Genomic DNA, 20071 nt, shown 5'->3' on the forward strand with positions numbered 1-20071 from the left:
AGCTTACATGTGAGCTTGCCAAACTCTTTAGGTGCAAAGGTTATCATTTATAGCAAGTTTCTAGTGTATCTACTTCAAAAAATCCAAACTTGGGCTGTAAAAGCAGTTCTCAAATGCTGCAGTAATATTACTCAGCACTTGTTAGACCACATCTTGAAAACTGCATCCTGTTGGACCCCTCCATACAAGAAAGACTTTAATAAACTGTAGTGACTTCATCAGAATGCCACCAAGATTGTGGGGATGGGAGTGTATGTGCTGTGAGAGCCTACTAAGGGAACAGGGCTTGTTCAGCCTGGAGAAGAGAGAGCTTCATGAGCACCTAACAACAGGTATTCATGAGGGAGTTATTGAGAAAGTGAAGCCAGGCTCTTCACAGCAGCAAGTAGTGGAAGGATGAGAGACCATGGGTATGAGTTGAAACATGAATTTCTACAAGATTCAGACTATAAGAAAAACTTCTATCTCATGAGGGTCATTGGAGCAGTGGGACAAGTACCCAGAGTCCATAGAGTCTCTGTCCTTGGGGGTTTTCAAGTTCCAACTAGACAGAGCATTTGAGCAAACTGGTCTACCTTAGTAGCTGATCCAGCTTTGAGCAGGAGGTTGAACCAGAGTCCTCCCAAGATGCTTTCCAACTTGACTTACCTTATGATCCTATGCATTTTATATACTAATTAATCACTGTCCTGTGAAAAATACTTTGGACAAAGAGACTTCTAAGAAAGTCAAAGAAATTATAATCAAGTAATATTGCTGTTTAATTTTTTAAGGATCAAACTAAACAAGGTTTTTAACAAATCTTAATGTCTTTAGTACCTTTTCCAGTATCTAGTTGAAAGCTGTCTTGGTAGGAGAAACAGATTTCAAATAATCTTATCTGCTTGGTGAAAAGGGTACAGTCTTACTAACATATCCAATTCTTTCTGCTAGTATAGGTCACCTACAGTCCAGCAGTCCAAGATACAAATTTAACTTCATAGCAGATGTGGTGGAAAAGATTGCACCTGCAGTTGTGCACATTGAACTTTTTCTCAGGTAATTCTTTTAATTTTTTGAGTTGTAATTGTATTGTTTTACAAAAGTCTACAAATACTTTCCTTTCTTCCCTTTCCAATTAAACAGAACAATGTACTGACTTTGCTTTTGAGTTTCTAATGTTCACAAAATACTCTGAAACATCATAGTAGACTCATTTATTTGGAGAAGGAAGATCTAAAGATTGTGAAATTGAGATATTGCATGAATAGTACAATTACCAATTTGTGTGTTCTGTTCCAGTTTAGTAGATTTAGTAGATTTAGTAGATTAGTTGTACTGGTTTTAGAGTGCTCTACATATAAAATATGTATCTCATCTTTGGATGTGTCTTCATTCTTGATTAAAATAACTAAAATGTTTGCATATTCAATTATTTTTATTATTTCAGAATTTTAAAAATCAAGGCCAAAAACAAACTGAAAAAATATATCACCTTGTTGGTTGTTCCATTTTCAATGATATCTAATGTCAGTTGATTTTATTTTGTCAGGGAGAACATGAAGAGGCAGCTTGTTGACTATCTGTAACCTATCAAAATCCATAAGTGATTTCTGATAGGGGAAAAAATGTGCTAAATTTGCTGTCCAAGACATACAGCATAACTGAAGCTGAGTAGAGAGTTTTAACTTATTAACATTTAGTCAGTTTTTCTGAAACCTGGACTTTGTGTACACGATTGGTATTTTGTGAGAATGTTACAGATGAATATTTTTAAGATCTTTGCATTTTATATGAAGGCTTTTTTTTTTTCTTTATTAGTTTGTCCAGCAGCCTGCTGGGTGCTAATTGTAATATCTGCCTTCTGCCTGGGATTGACTCCAGTTCTTTACTGCTGAATAGTCCAGAACTTTCAAACAATTTCCTAATAAGGATCACATCTTGAAAGAAGGAAGAACTTATGGACCTTTTCTCATCTTCTGCAGCACTTTCTGTTCCCCTAACAAATCTAAGATCATTACAGCAATTGTTCACATGGAAAAGTCGTAGTACTCTAAACAGTTTATAAAGTCCTAACTGTCTGTATTGCAGCAAGTGTCATTCTCCACCAAATCTACCCATTGTTAGTGTTTTTCATTTCTTTTGTCTTTTACATTCCAAATCCTTTCAGTCTCCAGACATCTTTTTCTGCCAGCCTACCCTTGTGCTTCATGATTTCCTCAGATGTCTCCTCTTTATTTGCTCCTCTGCCTAGCTACAAGGTTCCTTCTTTGTTCTTCATCAAAATTTTTCCCATTAGAGTATCAGTCCATTTATCAGCTTTACAATTTTCTGTCGTCATTTTTTTTCTCACATGGAAGAAACAGCTCTTGGGTCAGATGGGTCCTCTTCCTTCCGTTTTTGTCATTTAGCTGTTCTGCAGGAAACCAATAAAGAAATACGCGGAAATCAAAGGAAAAGGACAAAGCTTTCCAAAAAAAAAAAAAATACAGTTCCTGTCTCACTGACTAAAATCAGTGTGCAGTTTTCAGAAAGAGATGCATCAATTTTTTTTTTTTGGTTGAAGATTTTAATGTTGGTCATCAAATGCTTTGCTATTGGCTGAAAGGTGGTAAATGATCTCTGATATGATCTTCTCTAAGTTATGTTTCCCTTATGAATTACATTTACTTCTTTCTTGTATAGGCACCCTCTGTTTGGTCGAAATGTCCCACTTTCCAGTGGATCTGGGTTTATTATGTCTGATACTGGTTTAATTGTGACCAATGCACACGTGGTGTCAAGTACCAATGCTATATCAGGGAGACAGCAGTTGAAAGTACAGCTACAGAATGGAGATACATATGAAGCAACCATCAGAGACATTGACAAGAAATCTGACATTGCGACAATAAAGATCCACCCTAAGGTGAGTGGTATAAAGAGCTGAATTAATTAATTTGGTAACCTTATCTAAGTTTCCTTGAGTACAGACGTACTGGCTGGAATATATGCTTAAGGATTCCCTGGAAATGTATCTGGAGATAACGTACTGAACAAATTGTCTCTATAGGTCTGGAAATTTTGTCCTATCTTAGAACTGAATAACTTTGTCTTCTCTGCAGGGGATGGCTATAGGAAAGAAGAGGGCAGGCACTTTAGCAAGGCATGTTGTGATAGATAAGGGGAAATGGTTTCAAATTAAAAGAGGAAGTTTTAGATGGGATGTAAGGACAAAGTTTGTAGCCCTGGTGCAGGTTTCCCAGAGAGGTGATGGATGCTCCATCCCTGGAGACATTCAAAGTCAGTCTGGATGGGGCTCTGAGCAACCTGATCTAGCTGTAAGTGTTCCTTGCAGGGGAGCTGGACTGGATGACCTTTAAGGGTCCCTTCTAATTCAAATGATTCTGTGAGCTGTTATAAAAGAAAAAGCAGCTCAGCTAATATGTGGCCAGGTTTGGCTACCTTTAACTGAAGATGCAGGCCATTCTCCTTACTCGTTTAGTGTCCAGTACATTTTCTGGCAGCTTATGTAGAAGAAGTGGCAGGCTTGTATGTTATTTCTAGGAGGAGGAGGGAAGAATCTACTGGAAAATAGGGAAATTTTGTTCAAAATCTTGCTAGCATTTTTCTGGATGAAACTGGAAGATAATGCTGATGGCAGTTTGTTTCTGAAGATGGTTTGAGGCAGTTCTAGTGAGATGCATTAATATAATGCAAAGTATATGTTCCTAACTTCCAACTAGTTTTTTTTAATCTTTCTAGACAAGTTATTTTCAATACAAACTAATGATAGCTTTTTTTTTTCCTGTTGTATTTAAGAAAAAATTACCCGTATTGTTACTGGGGCACTCTGCTGATCTAAGACCAGGAGAATTTGTGGTGGCAATTGGAAGCCCATTTGCCCTTCAGAACACTGTGACAACAGGTATTGTCAGCACTGCTCAGCGAGATGGCAAAGAACTTGGCTTGCGGGACTCAGATATGGATTACATTCAGACAGATGCTATTATCAATGTAAGTACTAGGTATGTGAGAAGCTGAGCTTCACAGTTCTGGGACCTTGAAATACCCACATATTCAGCAGAGAGATGAATCCACCAAATAAAAGCTGCTTTGTTTGAAATCAATGATAGGCTCTTATTTTTATAGAAGACTATGCTGTGCCTGTCAGTTTTGTTCAGGCATTAATGTTGTGAAAGGAATGTTAAATAAAATGGACCTCTATGAGCTTGTTGTCTGCAAAGATGTTATGTGTGACAGACCCCTCTCATTCTGTAAATCTTCTGCAGTAAGGTGTGATTCTATAGACCAGCAGTAAACCAACACATTTTTCTCTATGCTTGTTCAGCTGGTCTGGTCCAGCAAGCTGTAGAATAGAGCAAAAGTTTCTTTCAGCTCCATCCATTAGAACCAGATGGAGCAGTCAAGTTCATAGCATCTGCTAGAATTTAATGACAGGACAGCCAGGTAAGATCTTAAGGAGGGCTTTCTGTTGTTCTTGTATTTTTAAGGAGATAAGGGGGCTGTTGTTTTTATTTTCCCTTTCTGCGTCACACACTTCATCTAAGAATCTAGATTTAAAATTATATAAAATTTGAAATCCTGTATAGAGTTAAACATCCCTCTAGCATTGCACATTGTATAGAAATGCATGAAAACAATATCCTTCAGAGCAGCCAGAAGAGGTTGAAAATGCTTCAGTGGGATACTTGGATGTGTATATAACTTGTAGCGATTCTAAAAAGCACTGCATGCATATTTGAGGTAGAAAATGGCATGACATTTCACATCTTAAATCTGTTAGACTTTTAAAGAAAAATGTTTTCAGCATTTGTTTGCTGAACCTCAATACCAATTTTCACATGAAAACTCATGCTCAGTGTTTTAAGCATGCAAAGCTCTTGGCACATGCTTATTCTCACAGTTGAGAGAAGTTTTGAGCAGAAAAAAACATAAGAGTAAATATATCTTTGTGCTAAGAGATGGCATAAAAATTTGCTTTTTCAAAAAGTTTCTATAATAATACAGAACCTGAAGCTCTGAAGACACTGAATTGAAATTAGTTTTTTTAATATGTAAAAAGAAGATAGTAAAACTTAAGATAAATGTGTTACTTGGGAGTATAGTCTGACTTGGTTGCAGAGAAGAAATTAGAACGTGGGATTCTTGACTTCACGCCTGTTCACGTTCTTCCAGATCAAACTGTTTTCTTGCATATTCTTAGGCATTCACTGCCCTCAAAAGCTAGTGATCAAGTTTAGATTAGCAGAGTGTATTGGATGATACTTGAGCAAGTGGAATATTGATGGTAAAGGAGGTGAGGAAAATGACAACACATACGAGTTGCTTTGCCATATGAAACCACAAAATATGGATATAGTCACTGGCATAGGGATGCTGTGTACTTAGCTAATGCATTAGTTTTCTCCTGAGAATGGGAGGAGTTAGAGTGCTGGTCTACTCAGAGCATTCCTGTGGCTCAGCCAAGACTTTCCTGTAGGAATGTGCATGCAGCTGCCTTCTGAGAAATGCTAGGACAGCAGGAACATGGAGCAGGAGAAAACACAGCCATAAGTTCCTAAATGGAGCTGTACTGCTTATACCAAAATTCCTTCCGTAAGAAGATCCTTCAAACAGATGAAAAGTGAATGAGAGATGATAACTGAGGAAGGCTGAAAAGTCAATTTCAATTCCTTTGTGTGTGAGACATAAAAATTGAGTGTATGGCTTCTGATCACTGGAAAGATACAATATAAGAAACCGATCTCTGTTTAGACACAAACTTCAAATATGTTTTTAGAACTTTAATGTCTGTTTTATTCTTAAGAGAATCTGTAAGTTTTCCCCAGTGCTATCTAAGTGTAAACAGTTTATATGGCTCATGTTGCTATCATGCATCACTTAGCTTTGGTTTATTTTGAGTGGTAAGTTGCTGCTTTTGGCTGTTCAGGAGATCTACTTGAAAACTCTGGCCTCACTCGAAAACAAACTTCTTGAGCCAACATGAAGATGAACAAGGAATTTCTCAATCTCCCACTTCCTGTAGTCCTGTTCGATGTTTCTTTTGAAGGCCATTAGGTATTAGGTAATTTCAGATTGCTCAGAGCTGCAATTTGCTCTCCCTAGAGGGGTATGGATCTCTGTGTTTACTAAATCAGTCCTTATGTAGTACCTACCTCATAGCAATGCTCTGTGATTAAACTTGCAAAGCACTGTGTTCTTTTCCAGTGGAGAATAAGAGAGACTGATAGTGTTACAAAGTGATTAATAGAACTGTTTCAGAACTCTGCATATGTTGAATGTACCTTAGTGAAATATAACTTTAAAACTCCTTAAAATCTTGTTCTAACATTATTTAGCAGAATTGAAACACTCATATTAATTACTTAGTGATTCTTGTTGATTTTAAGGCAGAACTCTTTTGAGTGTTAAGCTGCTGCTCGTAATTTAAGGCCTGTTACTGAAAAGAAAAAAGAAATCTAATCATAAGAGGTGTAAACAAATATGGTAGGACCTACTTGTAATCTTCTGCCATCAGAACCCTTCAGTGCAGCATAAGAAATGCCTTGCTCTCTTTCATTTGCTTAAAAACAAAATGCTGCTTCAAGTACAATTTTTATTTCCTGGTAGTAGTTTATTGATAGTAAAGCACCAATTTATTGTTCCCTTATGTCATTTTTACAGTATGGCAACTCTGGAGGACCTCTAGTTAATCTGGTAAGTCGAGGTGACTTTTTTTTTTTTTTTAAGAGCTTGCTTGAAATAAGTGGGAGACTTTTTCTTTGAAAAGGTTCATCGATTATATCTATAATCATAGTTTCTAGTCATTCAAGCTAATGGTAGACAGATAACCTGAGGCTAATAGAAACAATGCAAATTAAGTTTTAGTTCATATGTCTTTGAGAAATGTTGCATTATAGGGTACAGGAAACTTTATACAATAATTAGAAAAATACGTTCTTGTAGAAGTTACATTCTTTCGCACTCTGAAACCTGGGATGCAGGGCGAAGATCAGATCTGGGCAATCTATATAACTGATTTTAAAACCAGCCCTGGTTTTGCAGTTTGTGAATTCTGGCTGTGGTGATAGATGCGACTCCACCACCTGCTTGGCGGAGGGAACGTCTTGCTGAGTGGTTGGATGGACCTTGGATGAACAAACTGTACTGTAATCTCTCTAATCAACTTGGTTAAATGTGAGAAGGATTGTGAGTCAGAACCCAGATCCTCCCTTAGAAGTAATGTTTATTTCTTAAGTGATTACAGTGCTCCAGAATTACTTATGCTAGCTTTTAAAATGAAATGCTAGGAAGTGAGCTGAACCTTGTCACTTAAAAGCATATTAATTGAGTTCTGTTTCCCAACAGGATGGTGAAGTGATTGGAATTAACACCTTGAAGGTTACAGCTGGAATTTCCTTTGCTATTCCATCGGACCGCATTACTCAGTTCCTCACAGAGTCACTTGACAAACAAAATAAAGGTAAAGCCTGCAAGAAACAGTGATGCTGTCATCTGTCAATCATTATCTTAACTTGTCAATGAAATGCAAAAAGGCATGGGTCCTACTACTGGAAAAACTCAGCATTACCTTAGTAATTTTCTAATTACTCTAGTATAGAATGCCTTGGACATGAAAACAGAAGACAGCTTCGCAGAAATAGGAGTGACATTTTATTATTCACACCCCTAAACAATAGACATTACCAGTAAAAATCTGTGACGAAGGGCCTCTGTGGACATGAGTGATCTTTGCTACATTTCGCAAATTAAGTTGTCTTCACTTGTTTATTTGGAAAAATAAGCTGATGGAAATATTTGTTAATAATGCATTTCAAGGTAGATGACATAATTTTGTTTCAGCCAACATGTCCAAAAATTGTTTATTTGTGTAGGTGATTAACTGATAATTCTTGTTGTCTTCTGAAAGATGCAATGTGTAATGGTGGTGATCATGCCCTAGAGAATCAAACTGCTCATTTCAAGGAAGGAAAGAGTAGGAAGGAAGATTACAAGGAAGAGTAATGGTTTATCTAGGGCCATGTCTGCAAGTAGACCCAGTGGAAGTCCACCAATGGACTTTCAGCACCAGTGGAACCAGTCAGTGGATTCTTGATAGTTAGGGCTAGAAGGTGGATATGTCACCATTGAAACAAGCCACCTTGTTCCCTTAGGTACCCTCAGGCACATCTGCTTCTACAGAGTGGTGAACCTGCTAACTAATGCTACCTATGCAGTTCTTAAAAGTGAAAGATTTCAGTTTATCTTGTGATTTGCATGTACTACTTGGTTTTGTTTTTTTTTTCAACCTTCTCATTACTGCATAATCAAAGAAGGATTCACACTTACTCTTAGCATTAGTAACTTTCAGTGCTTGGCATACTCTTTGCACAGGCGATTTTGTTTCTAACTCATTGAAGTACCTCAGAAAAGCAGTCATTTAGAGCTCTTGATGCATAGAGGAAGAGAACTTCTAGCAGACAGTTTCATAATATCTGAAAATAATTTTGCATTTTTTAGGCCCTCAGCAGTACTTTTCATTTTTGTTGTATTATTTCTTGTCATGAGGAATTTATGTAAACAAAATTTTTGGGATGTTTTTATCATGTTTTATTTCACTTCAACTACTTTTCAGTAATTTCAGTGGGATCCGCCCTTATGGTACAATTAGGTCATAGAAGTAAGTTTAAGGGTATTACCATTTTGGTCTAAATATTGCATTGCCTGAGGATGATAAAATTCTAAAATCTCTTTCCAGATTAACTCTATCATACAGGAAATGTTCAGGATATTATTTAATAAATTTGACCCTTAGTCTTTTAAATCTCAGCTGATCAGATAACTGCCAATTTTATATAGGTGGTGTGCATTCTTGAAGGCCCATACATGTAAGAACTGCAAGTGTGACCTACCTAAGTACAGGAAAAGGAGGGGGAAACATTTGGAGAGAATGGCACTTGAATTAATTATTTGCATTGATAATTATGATCTAAACATTCTGTGTTTCCTGAGTATGAATGATGCATAATATTTTCTAACGTATTTTTGACCAGCAGTTTTCTACATTCCGTATACTTACTGCTTGAAAGGTCTGAAATTCTTAGCTAATTTTGAATTTAAGTAATAACATCAACTTCTTTTACAGTTAGGAATTCCTATATTGGCACATACCCATTTATATCTTGCTGTTTTGTTTTTTTTTTAAACCACTGCCTTTTGCTGGTAATGGATAAGAATTTTTCAGTTTTAGTCTTACCTTTGTTATCTATTCCTTTAGTTAGTTTAGACATGAGCAGAACAATAAGACTAGAAAGTGTTTGACATAGATCTTCTAGGATGGAAGACAGCAAATTATTAATTTGATAAAATATTAAAGAATAAATACATCCAATGTGATCTCCATAAGGCCCCTTGTGTTAAAATAGTACAACTGGTTTATTATGCTCATTCAGTCTCAACTGGAACTTACAATGAAGTCATCAATTTTAATCTCTCTACTTATTGTTGATGAAAACTTTGTATAACATATTTGACGTGGGTTAAATCAAATGGAAGAAAGCTTTCTTTACTTAACCTCTCTTACCTGAAGCTTTCTTATGTCCAAAATGACATGGACTGGGGAGGGGAGAAATCAAGATTCTGCATTCAGAATAACTCTATAGCTCACAGCTAATAGTTTCACTTAATACAGTAGACTGTTACTCATAAAGTGTGAAAGACTATTTGAAATGTGTCAAATTTGTTGCAGAGAGTGGGCTAAAGGTGATTTTTGAATAAACAAAGGTATAATAAGATCAAACTGCCTAAAGATAAAGGTGAAATGAGACCTTTATTTATCAGTGAGTATGTAGTTACCAGATTACTTTTTCCAATGCTTTATTTTTTGCTTACGTTATTAGCCACTGGGGAAATAATTCCCTTTCAGATCAGCGTTATTAACACAGTGTTTCTTCATTCTTGCCTAGCTCTTTCCCTTGTTGTTTTGTTTCTTCCAGATCAGTTTCTCTTGTCCCTTTTCTTATTTCCGTTTCCCTTCATGTAAACATTCTGAACTCAGCCCCCAGAATATTCATGCTTCAATATCCCACAGGTGATGACCAGCAGCAAACTGAGTAATACAGACAATAAACTGTTTGCAGAGTGTTTATCCATGTGGTTGACTGTGATCTCAGGGAGACAACTTCATCGTTTAACTGCCTAACATCACAGAAAGGAGGAGTTATTTTTTTTGTGTATCAGTTACCATGTTTTGCTTTTTAAAATAAACATGAACATTTGTATTTAAGTGTTTGTATTTGCCATGTAGATTTGGGAAGAATTATGAGTGTTCATGGCCATGCCCAATGCTTTTGAGACTACATTTTCATGTAATAGTGCTGCGTGAGATTTTGATCACAGTTTTACTAATAGAAGAAAATACAAGATAGCCAGAAGTTTTCAAGGAAAGGCAGAGATGACTTACAGACGTAAGACTGTCTAGAGTGTAGAAAATACCATTTTTTGATACTCAGCATTTTTGGTGACATTAATGGGAGTACTGAACGCTCTTAAGATTTAGGGCTAATTCTTTTACTTGGGACTGTTTTTCTTGGAAAGAAGAAAAGTTAGAGGAAACTATACATCTCCTTAACAATATTTTTCCTCACTCGAGAACATAGAGAAACTCAAAGAAATTGTGGGATAGTTATGCTGGAACAAATAAGGGAAATATTGTTTCATACCGGATATAACTAACTACTGAAGCACTCCAGGAAGTCATCGAACTGCATTTGTTCATTAAACAGCTGTGTGGTATCATGACTACTAAAAGCCGACTACAGAAATGCGGCTCTCCTCTGACGGAGTGAATCTCTACCATTTAAATTTCTATAGAGTCTTGAGTAATGCCTATGTGTTTGTTTTTTTTAATCTTGTTTTTCACTCTTTGGAATAGAAATTGGTGTGATCCTTTTACTTTTCTATTTATAAGACTGTCTTTTTCTCTGAAAGTTGGAAATTTTCTTTCCTTTTTTTTTTTTAATCCTGTTTCTGCAGTTATAGTGAGAACATTATATGATTACATTGTCTTGACCAGTTTCAGAAGAAGCGGCAGTTGGTTATAAGGTCTTCCATTTACTGAAGTCATCTGATAATAATTCATGAAATTTTTTTCCTGAAGGAAAGGTCTTACATAGAATAAATGAGCTTCTCTCTTACTCTCATTGGCAGGGAGCAAGATTGTCATTCTGTATACCAGAATTAAGCAAAATAAGTGACCTTAGTGTAGATGTGCATGATTTCTGATCAGATTTTTTTAAAAATACTTTCTGTTTCAATAGACAGGTACTTGGGTCAACGAAGTGGCTATTTTGTCCATGTTTGCCTGAATTTCTTAAACACCTGTTGTGTTCTTTTCAGATAGCAAAAAGCGTTTCATTGGCATCCGAATGCTGACAATCACACCTGCGTAAGTATCTCAGAGAGGTGATCTATATGATTGTGCATAACGTGTGAAATCTGGAGGGAATTAGGAAGGGCCTGAGTACTTCCTTAAGTTCTTGAAAAACATGTCTGGAATGACAGCAGTTTTTAGGTGTTGTTTAAACAAGCTGCTGCATTCAGGTGACTCTGAGGGTTTTATAGCAATTTTATCAGTAACAGTAGTGCCCAAATGATGTGAGATTTTATCTAACCATTAACTGGAAGGAAAGTAGTTGTGAAAGTTCAAACCTGTGTGCTCCCATATCAACAAAATCTGAATAGGGACACCTTCCTCCAGTTCTATATTCTTTTCTTTTTCTTAATGCTTCATGTCTTGCTGCTACCTGGATGTATGCTGGAATTACAGATGAGGGTTCATTCCCAGCAGTAGGCATAGTTCCAAAGTGGCAGTAGGCTACAAAATTAAACAAGACAATTTCCAGCTGGTGTTGTAGTAAAGCCTTCTTTATTTATTGAGTTACTCTTTCAGTCCTCCCTAAAGGGTCAGATCCTCAGCTGGAATAAATCAGTGGAATGGTATTAAGATCTCTGGATCACCACCAACAATGAGGAGTTCTGAATGATTTTCTTGTAACTATGTTATGAACACGATGCAAGATTTCACTGGTTTTGTGGTGTCTAATGAAGCAGTGCAAGATCTGCAGGCCTCTTTTTTGGGAAAAGACAAATTTTCTCGCTGTGTTTGTTTGTCTTTTAAGTATTAGCTTCCTCAATAAAAACTAAAGCAAAGTGAAACTGTATGCAGTCATTTCAGTTTTCTTTCCATCTGAGAGTCTCCAGCTTTTCATGATGGGCAGCAAACTAATTCAGCATTAGTTTAAATCTCTCTCAAAGTGAGCCTGAGCCCACATTGTACACAGACACAAATGATGTGATTTTTTCAGAAATGACAGGATGTTTTTAGGGTCCCTATTTTGCAGTTTGTTTCTGTCTTCTTTATAAAGGTGTATATGCAGAAAAATTAAGGAAGTTGTAGTTTCCTTGGAAAATTCACAGTTCTAATCTCCTGTATGATGCTAGATGCTGTCAAAAGCAATAATGCTCTAGATAAAGACAAATTAAGAGTATTGTCCAAGATGAAAGAAGTAAAAACATGAACAAATTTGTAAGTTATTACCAGTGTTAATTGTTTGGGACAGGAATGTCTGGTCCTTTTAGCATGTAGGTCAGAGAGTGCTATTGTCTCTGTGCTGTGTTCATTTTTGATCACGAAAATTTAAGAATAAATATATTAGAGAGCAAATAAGAATTTCTGAATGCTCCTACTTTTTCTAGTGAAATGAAACCCTTTGTATTTCTTCTTATAGCTTGGTGGAAGAATTGAAACACAATAATGCTGATTTTCCTGATGTCAGAAGTGGAATTTACGTGCATGAAGTTGTTCCAAATTCACCTTCTCATAGGTGTGTAGAGCGCTTTATTTTCTTCATAAATAAATCTCCAAATAAATACTAGTAGGCAGTACTCTTGTTCATATTCAAGTATATTTTATGGCAATCTTGATTTGTATTTAAACAACTTAAAATTGTGCTTTTGGGTTTAAAAAAAGAAAAAAATTGTGTGCTAAAATTCTACTCTAGCCTGAATAAGACATTCACATAAGACATTGCCTGAACTATTGTCTACAACAAAGCTTTAGCTTAGAGGAGGAGACCTTTCAGAAAATGTGGAAAATAACATTTCTAAATATTATGTCAGGAATTATTGAGAAGATGCAAGAGAACTCTGTTAACAGAGTCAGAAGGGTGAAAATCCTCTTTTAAAGGAAACTAAAACACATAAAAAGTTATCACAACTGCCAAAGAGGTGGTAAATAGACTTGGTACCTTTTCTTTATTGTGTTTCTTCTTTCTTTGCAGAGGAGGTATCCAAGATGGAGATATCATTGTTAAAGTCAATGGGCGTCCTTTGATGACTTCCAGTGACCTTCAAGAGGCTGTGATGAATGAATCACCTCTACTACTTGAAGTTCGAAGAGGAAATGATGACTTACTATTTAACATTGAGCCTGAAATTGTCATGTAAATAGAACTGAGGAAACTCCCACCGTAATTAAACACACTTACTCTGGAACACTAGATACCTCCTTTACAGCTACAGTAATTATACTTTGTTTTGACTAATGACAAGGTGGACTAACTTAATTGCCTGAGCCATTTCTGTACATAGTAGCTAGAATGAATTCAGTTATGCCATGTATTGCAGAATTAACTTTCAAAGCAAATTAAGACTGGTGTTCTGGGGAGGAGGAAGAAAGCAAGGTTTGGGAAGCTGAAAGAAATGGGTTCCACTTCCAGTTTAAGGAGACTTTAGAGCAGGCTTAGTTCTTCATTTAGAAAGACCAAAATACAACTGGAATTGAGGAAATATCCTGCCAGAAGAAAATATTCATAAATTAGTCATGCAGATACATGCTATCGCAATTGAGCTTTTATATATATATATATATATATATATATATAACTTTTTTCAATGTGAAACTAATATTGGTGAAGCTTGTGTGTGTTCTTAGTGCTTGTATGCTACATACCAATGCAGGCAGACTAAATCTGTAAATATCGGAAGGAACAAAAATGGTATCAGGCTATAGAGTGTTACACCTAGGTCATGCAATTTTGGAATATAGTAAATGATTCTTATAGAATTAATGCCTTATTATATATAAATCAAAACAATGTGCTGAACAAAATTAAGTTTGAGAAAGTGCACAGTTTGTTTTTTGATACAAATTAGTTTTGCATTTTACTGGTAAGCTTTGCTGTAAAATTGTTACACTACTTTTGGCTTGTACTGTATAAGTTTCTACTGTAAGGAGATTAAAGTTTACACAAATAAAATGCTGGTGTAAATCTTTTTTTTTTTTTTTTAAAGTGTTTTCTACCCTCCCTAGTACGTCAAATGGGAGTAGACTCTCCCAAGAGAGAATTTTTTACAGAAAATTAGTCCCTGATGCTATGGGCTCCTACACAGCTCTATGGAATACTTATTCTGCCCTTATTTAGACAATGTTTATAAATGTTTTGCACATAAGTCATTTATTTACTCTGTGTTTTTTCATATTCTTGAAATGTGCTTTGGTGTTGTTTAGTGACTATCTAGCTGGGATTGTGTTATGCTCTATTCTGCCTGCGTGTGACAAGAAGCAGAAAGGAAGCACTATTAGCCTTGTTTTCCTTGTTTTACAATTACAGCCTGTGAGACTTGTATAATAAACCCAGCTCAGAAAATGCTAAGGGCTAAATCTGGATTTCCTAAATACCCTAAAATACACAATGATCTTCTTTCTTTCTTAGTGAATATTGCTGCCATTAGCTGTGCTTACTAAACTTGATAGTTGTATCTTCATTTAACAGATTTTTGCATCGAAGTGAAATTCCTGGGGCAACTAGAACCTTCTCTTTAAGTTGCCATCAAATCTAGACATTGAGTCTATGCTGACTTGTTTGTGAAAAGAGCAACCTTGTTACATGCTCGTTATCTGTGACTGTAGCTGTACAGCTGAAAGACAGATTGGTTATTTTCATCCTAAAAATGAATGCTTTTCCTTTACCTCACATCATTTCCCATGCCATTAATAGTGGCGTGATATCCATGTTGTCAGTAAAACAAGAGCTGTTTTCACCCCATGAGCAAAAGTGATGTAGTCATATCTGTTAAGTGTTCCTTTCCAAAAGAGCTAAGCCCTTTCCACTGCGTTACATTGTTTGCATCCTAGTTTGCAAAAAACATAGAATCATAGAATCACCAAGGTTGGAAAAGACCTAAAAGATCATCCAGCCCAACCGTTCACTTATTACCAATAGCTCCCACTAAACCATGTCCTTCAACACAACATCCAGTCTTTCCTTGAACACCTCCAGGGTCGGTGACTCCACCACCTCACTGGGCAGTCCATTCCAGTGCCTGACCACCCTTTCTGAAAAGTAATGCTTCCTAATGTCCAGCTTGAATCTCCCCTGCCATAGCTTGAAACCATTCCCTCTGGTCCTATCACTAATGACATGAGAGAAGAGGCCGACCCACAGCTCACAACAACCTCCCTCAGGAAGTTATAGAGAGCAATGAGGTCTCCCCTGAGCCTCCTCCAGGCTGAACATTCCTAGCTCCTTCAGCCTCTCCTCATATGGCCTGTGTTCCAGACCCCTCACCAGCTTTGTTGCCCTCCTTTGAACACATTCCAGGGCCTCAATGTCTTTCTTGTAATGAGGGGCCCAAAACTGGACACAGTACTCGAGGTGCGGTCTCACTAGTGCTGAGTACAGGGGAAAAATCAATCACCTCTCTGCTCCTGCTGGCAACACTGTTTCTGATGCAAGCCAGGATGCCATTGGCCTTCTTGGCCACCTGGGCACACTGTCGGCTCATGTTCAGCCGAGCATCAATCAATACCCCCAGGTCCATTTCCTCTACGCAGTCCTCCAGCCACACCGCCCTAAGCTTGCAGCGTCGCCTGGGGTTGTTGTAGCCAAAGTGCAGGACCCGGCATTTGGTCTTGTTGAACCTCATCCCGTTGGCTTCAGCCCAGCTCTCCAGCCTGTCCAGATCCCTCTGTATGGCCTCGCTACCCTCAGGCAGATCCACACTTCCAGCCAATTTGGAGTCATCTGCGAATTTACTGAGGGTGCACTCGATGCCCTCATCCAGGTCATCAATAAATATATTGAAGAGGACAGGCCCCAGCACCGACCCCTGGGGAACACCGGTCATGAGTGGTGGATTTAACTCCATTCACCACCACTCTCTGAGCCCGGCCCTCCCGCCAGCTCCTTACCCAGCCAGGAGTGTACCCATCCAAGCCTCAGGCTGCCAGCTTCTGCAAGGAAGCACACTGTCTTGCTGTGGGAGACAGTGTCAAAGGCTTTGCTGAAGTCTAGGTAGACCACATCAACAGCCTTTCCCTCATCCACCAGATGGGTCACTAGATCATAGAAGGAGATCAGGTTGGTCAAACAGGACCTGCCCTTCATGAACCCATGCTGTCTAGGCCTGATCCCTTGGTCATCCCGCACATGCCGCATGATCTCCCTCAAGACAATCTGCTCCATAACCTTCCCTGGTACCGAGGTCAGGCTAACAGGCCTGTAGTTCCCCGGATCCTCCCTACGACCTTTCTTGTAAATGGGAGTCACACTGGCAAGCCTCCAGTCTTCTGGGACCCCACCAGTCAACAAGGAGCACTGATAGATGATGGAAAGCGGCTCGGCTATCACCTCCACCAGATCCCTCAGCACTCTTGGGTGGATCTCATCTGGCCCCATAGACTTGTGGCAGTCCAGTTGGAGTAGTAGGTCTCTGACTGTTTCTTCCAGAATCACAGGGGGGTTAGTGTGCTCCCCAGCCGAGATTACCAGGTCAGAGAGAGGAGTATCCTGAGGATAACTGGTGTGACTTTTAAAGACAGACGTAAAAAGGCATTCAGAACCTCCGCCTTTTCCTTATCCTCAGTGGTCACATTCCCAGCCTCATCCAGCAAAAAGTGGATATTCTCCTTTGTCCTCCAATTAATTAAATAATTAATAAATTATTTATAAATTTAATAAATTAAATAATTATGTTCTGGACCTTAGGGTAACTGAGATGCAGAAGGATGCTGTCATGACTAACTTCAAGCCTATGCCTAAGTTGGTGCCATGTCAGGATTACCATTTTACAGCTTGTGAAGTGCACTAGGCTGCCTCTATCCATTGACTAACAAGTTAAAGCATGTTAATAATTTTTCGGTGTTTTCACCAACTGTGTGTGTTAGGAAGATAACAGTGTAATAGTCATTTCTGTGGTGGTTGTTATTGTAGTAAAAGCTGTATGGCTTCTAGAAAACAGAGTAATGACTTCAGAATAAATTGCTTAATGATTCTTATTACATTAACATTGAATAGTCTCTAAGAGACAGAGCATCATTTAAGTTTAAGCAATACACTTCGTAGAGTGCCTTGGCCTTTTAGGCATGTGTATGGGAACTGTTGATCACAGCCTGAACCTCTGATTGACCACCTGAGGCAAGCAACAAGTCAGCCATGGGAGCACAGGTGAAGGCAATTCACCTGTGCTACCAGAAAGGGATGGAGCCTGGCTCCACCTCTCCTAGATGCCATTTAAGGGCTGACTGCCACTGAGGAAGGATTTCTCTCTGGAGATCGTTTCTTGTGGAGTTTACTGTGAGTCTACAACACTGGTGAGCATTTTTATTTGTTTTGATTATCTTTCTACCGTGACAATTTTACTAAGCCTAACATCTGTATACTTACTGATCTTACATCTTACCAAGCCTAACCTCTGTATACGTACTGATTGTACACATGACACACAGAGAGGAGAAAGGTTGTGTCCTTACCCACCTAAAACTGTTGTGTTCCACCAGCGCTTCCTTTTTTCTCAGTTATCTCTGAAAATTTATAGCACGCACGCGTAATAGGCTCTAGTGCCTTTGCATTGAAGAAGCTTTTATTCTGAGGGAACAAGGATCAGATGAGTTTCTTTTAGAAAATAAAGCAGCAATTTCCTTTGGATAAATTTTAAGTACCCCTTGCCTCCTCACACTGGTCAGAGCAGTCTTTCAAATAAACTAGCAGAAGCTATAGCTGCCAGTCAATAAGTCAAGTTTGCATCAACAAGTTGAAAATTTCTGGTATATCATCTGTCCAAAAACCCTTTATTATTATGAAAGATTTCTAAAACTACTTCATTATTTCTGCAAGACCTAGACAGCAAAATCACAGAATCACAGAATCATTAAGGTTGGAAAAAACCTCTCAGATCATTTAGCATAACTGTCCACCTCCCACCAATTATGCCCAGTAAACCATGTCCCTAACATAAGGAAGAGGAGAGATCAGTGATTCTAAAAGTGATCTAAAGGATGTGAGCATTTCAGGAGCTTTCCATGCTACAGGGAAGCTGCACAGTGCTGGAGCAGGCTTACTGCTGTCAGCAAGCTCCCTCTCACCCCTTTTACGTCTGTGGCTGCTGTGGGGCTGAGAAAGTGGAAGACAACTTCAGATGACAGGAGTGAGATGATACCATGCTTAAAACACCTTTTATGAAAGGGCTTGGAGACTGTTGGGAAGACAAATTATGGGCAAAAAGTAAAACAAGAAAGGGAAACAGCACAGAAATATCAAGAAAAAAACATTCCTCTCAGGAGACAGATCATTTAAATAAAAATTTTATTTTATGTAATTACACAGGCATGATACTTGATCAAGACTGCTGTACAGCTGCCTGAACTAGGCATTTGAAGACTCCTTTCTGCAAGAATGGCAGTTTACTATCTCTGCTTGTTGTTCTGCATCTGTTCTGCACAACCACATAGCCAGCAGTCTCTGTGTTTTGACTGATCCTATACCAGCTCTCCTCTGCAAAGCAATTTGCACAATTTCTTCCATCACAGCTGTTCTACACTTCTGTATTTTGCCCTTCTCTTCAGCTACTCTGTTGTTATCCAGTGGTTTTGCACCAGCTATTCTGCACCACCATACACATCCCAGACAGCAGTCTCCCACCCCTTTAATTTTGTTTTGACTGCTAGTTTCTTTCTCAGGGCTTTCTTGGTTTGGCAGAAATCCGGAAGAGAGTGAGTTTTTTCTTCCCAAGCTCTGAAGTCTGGAGTGCTTTGCTGAGCATTTCAAGTCCATAATACAAGGGCAGTGGGTTGTTGAAAAAAGTTGTTTAACATGAAGTCATTGCTGGATATAGAAGGTGATGCTGCCTCTGTTTAGACACCACTACCCTGGAACTAGTCTTCAAAGATGCAAGATCAAGAGCTTATCCTAGAGGTTGTATACATGGATTGTGTGGGTATGATTTCTGTACCCACACCTCAGACTACAGTCGGAGGATTGCTTTGAAGTAGGAAGAAGACCTAAAAAAAGGAATGGAATGGTGGTGTAGAATGTTTATTTTATTTTATCGCCTTTATTTACCTGGTTTTCTGTCACCTTTATTTATCTGAAGGAGACTGAAGAAAACATCCAGGTCTGTGTTTGTTCCCATCCCTCTTCCTGCAGTAGATTATTTTTGAAACTTTGGTGTTCCACAAATAGAAGTCTCTTATCCAGACCTTCCCAGCGGTGGAGGCAACAGATGCAGCTTGGTGGGTTTTTACTGCAGAGAACTGCACAGGTTGTTCAATGGGGTGTTTCCCTAGGCAGCACAAGTAGACAGACAGAGTTACTTAGAAGACATTACTGGCTGGCTCAATTCTCTATCTGTTAGCAAACAAGCAGGGAAACTGAGGAGAGGCCTCATGGCAGCTGTTGCTCCTCAAAGGGAGCCGAGGGGCAGTGCTGAGCTCTGCTCTGTGTGACAGCAACAGGGCCCGAAGGAGCGGCATGGAGCTGTGTCAGGGGAGGGGCAGCTGGGGGTTAGGGAAAGGGTCTGCGCCAGAGGGCGGTGGGCACAGCCTTGAGCTGTCAGAGATCAAGGAGCATCTGGACACCACTCTCAGGAAGAAGGTCTGATTTTCAGGTTGTGCTGTGTGAAGCCGGCAGTTGGACTTGATCCTCGTGGGTCCCTTCCAACTCAGGATATTCTGTGGTTCTATGATTTTAAGATTCCATGATTCCATGAACTGTTGCTTGGGCAGCACAGAGGATGGACAGGTGAGCAGATCTTCAGGCTATGAACAAAAAAA

The 20071-nt window shown here is 38.5% G+C and overlaps 2 protein-coding genes across 2 annotated transcripts in view; both read left to right on the forward strand.

The window, feature by feature from the left end:
- Positions 1 to 877: 877 nt before the first annotated feature.
- HTRA3 (HtrA serine peptidase 3) lies at positions 878 to 14279 on the forward strand (the record flags this gene model as incomplete). Its single annotated transcript, XM_010710522.3, has 8 exons — positions 878 to 1038; positions 2665 to 2887; positions 3781 to 3975; positions 6646 to 6678; positions 7330 to 7444; positions 11359 to 11407; positions 12750 to 12845; positions 13302 to 14279. Coding segments are annotated over 8 exons (1038 nt in total), but the record flags the coding sequence as incomplete, so codon positions are not given.
- A 5724-nt stretch (positions 14280 to 20003) lies between these two features.
- LOC104910873 overlaps positions 20004 to 20071 on the forward strand; it is a 4550-nt gene continuing 4482 nt past the window's right edge. Inside the window, exon 1 of the mRNA XM_019615167.1 lies at positions 20004 to 20039. Within this exon, the coding sequence (XP_019470712.1) occupies positions 20004 to 20039 (36 nt within the window). The remainder of the gene's footprint in view (positions 20040 to 20071) is intronic.

The sequence above is a fragment of the Meleagris gallopavo genome, chromosome 4 (genome assembly GCF_000146605.3).
Source record: "Meleagris gallopavo isolate NT-WF06-2002-E0010 breed Aviagen turkey brand Nicholas breeding stock chromosome 4, Turkey_5.1, whole genome shotgun sequence".
Classification (NCBI taxonomy): Eukaryota; Metazoa; Chordata; class Aves; order Galliformes; family Phasianidae; genus Meleagris; species Meleagris gallopavo.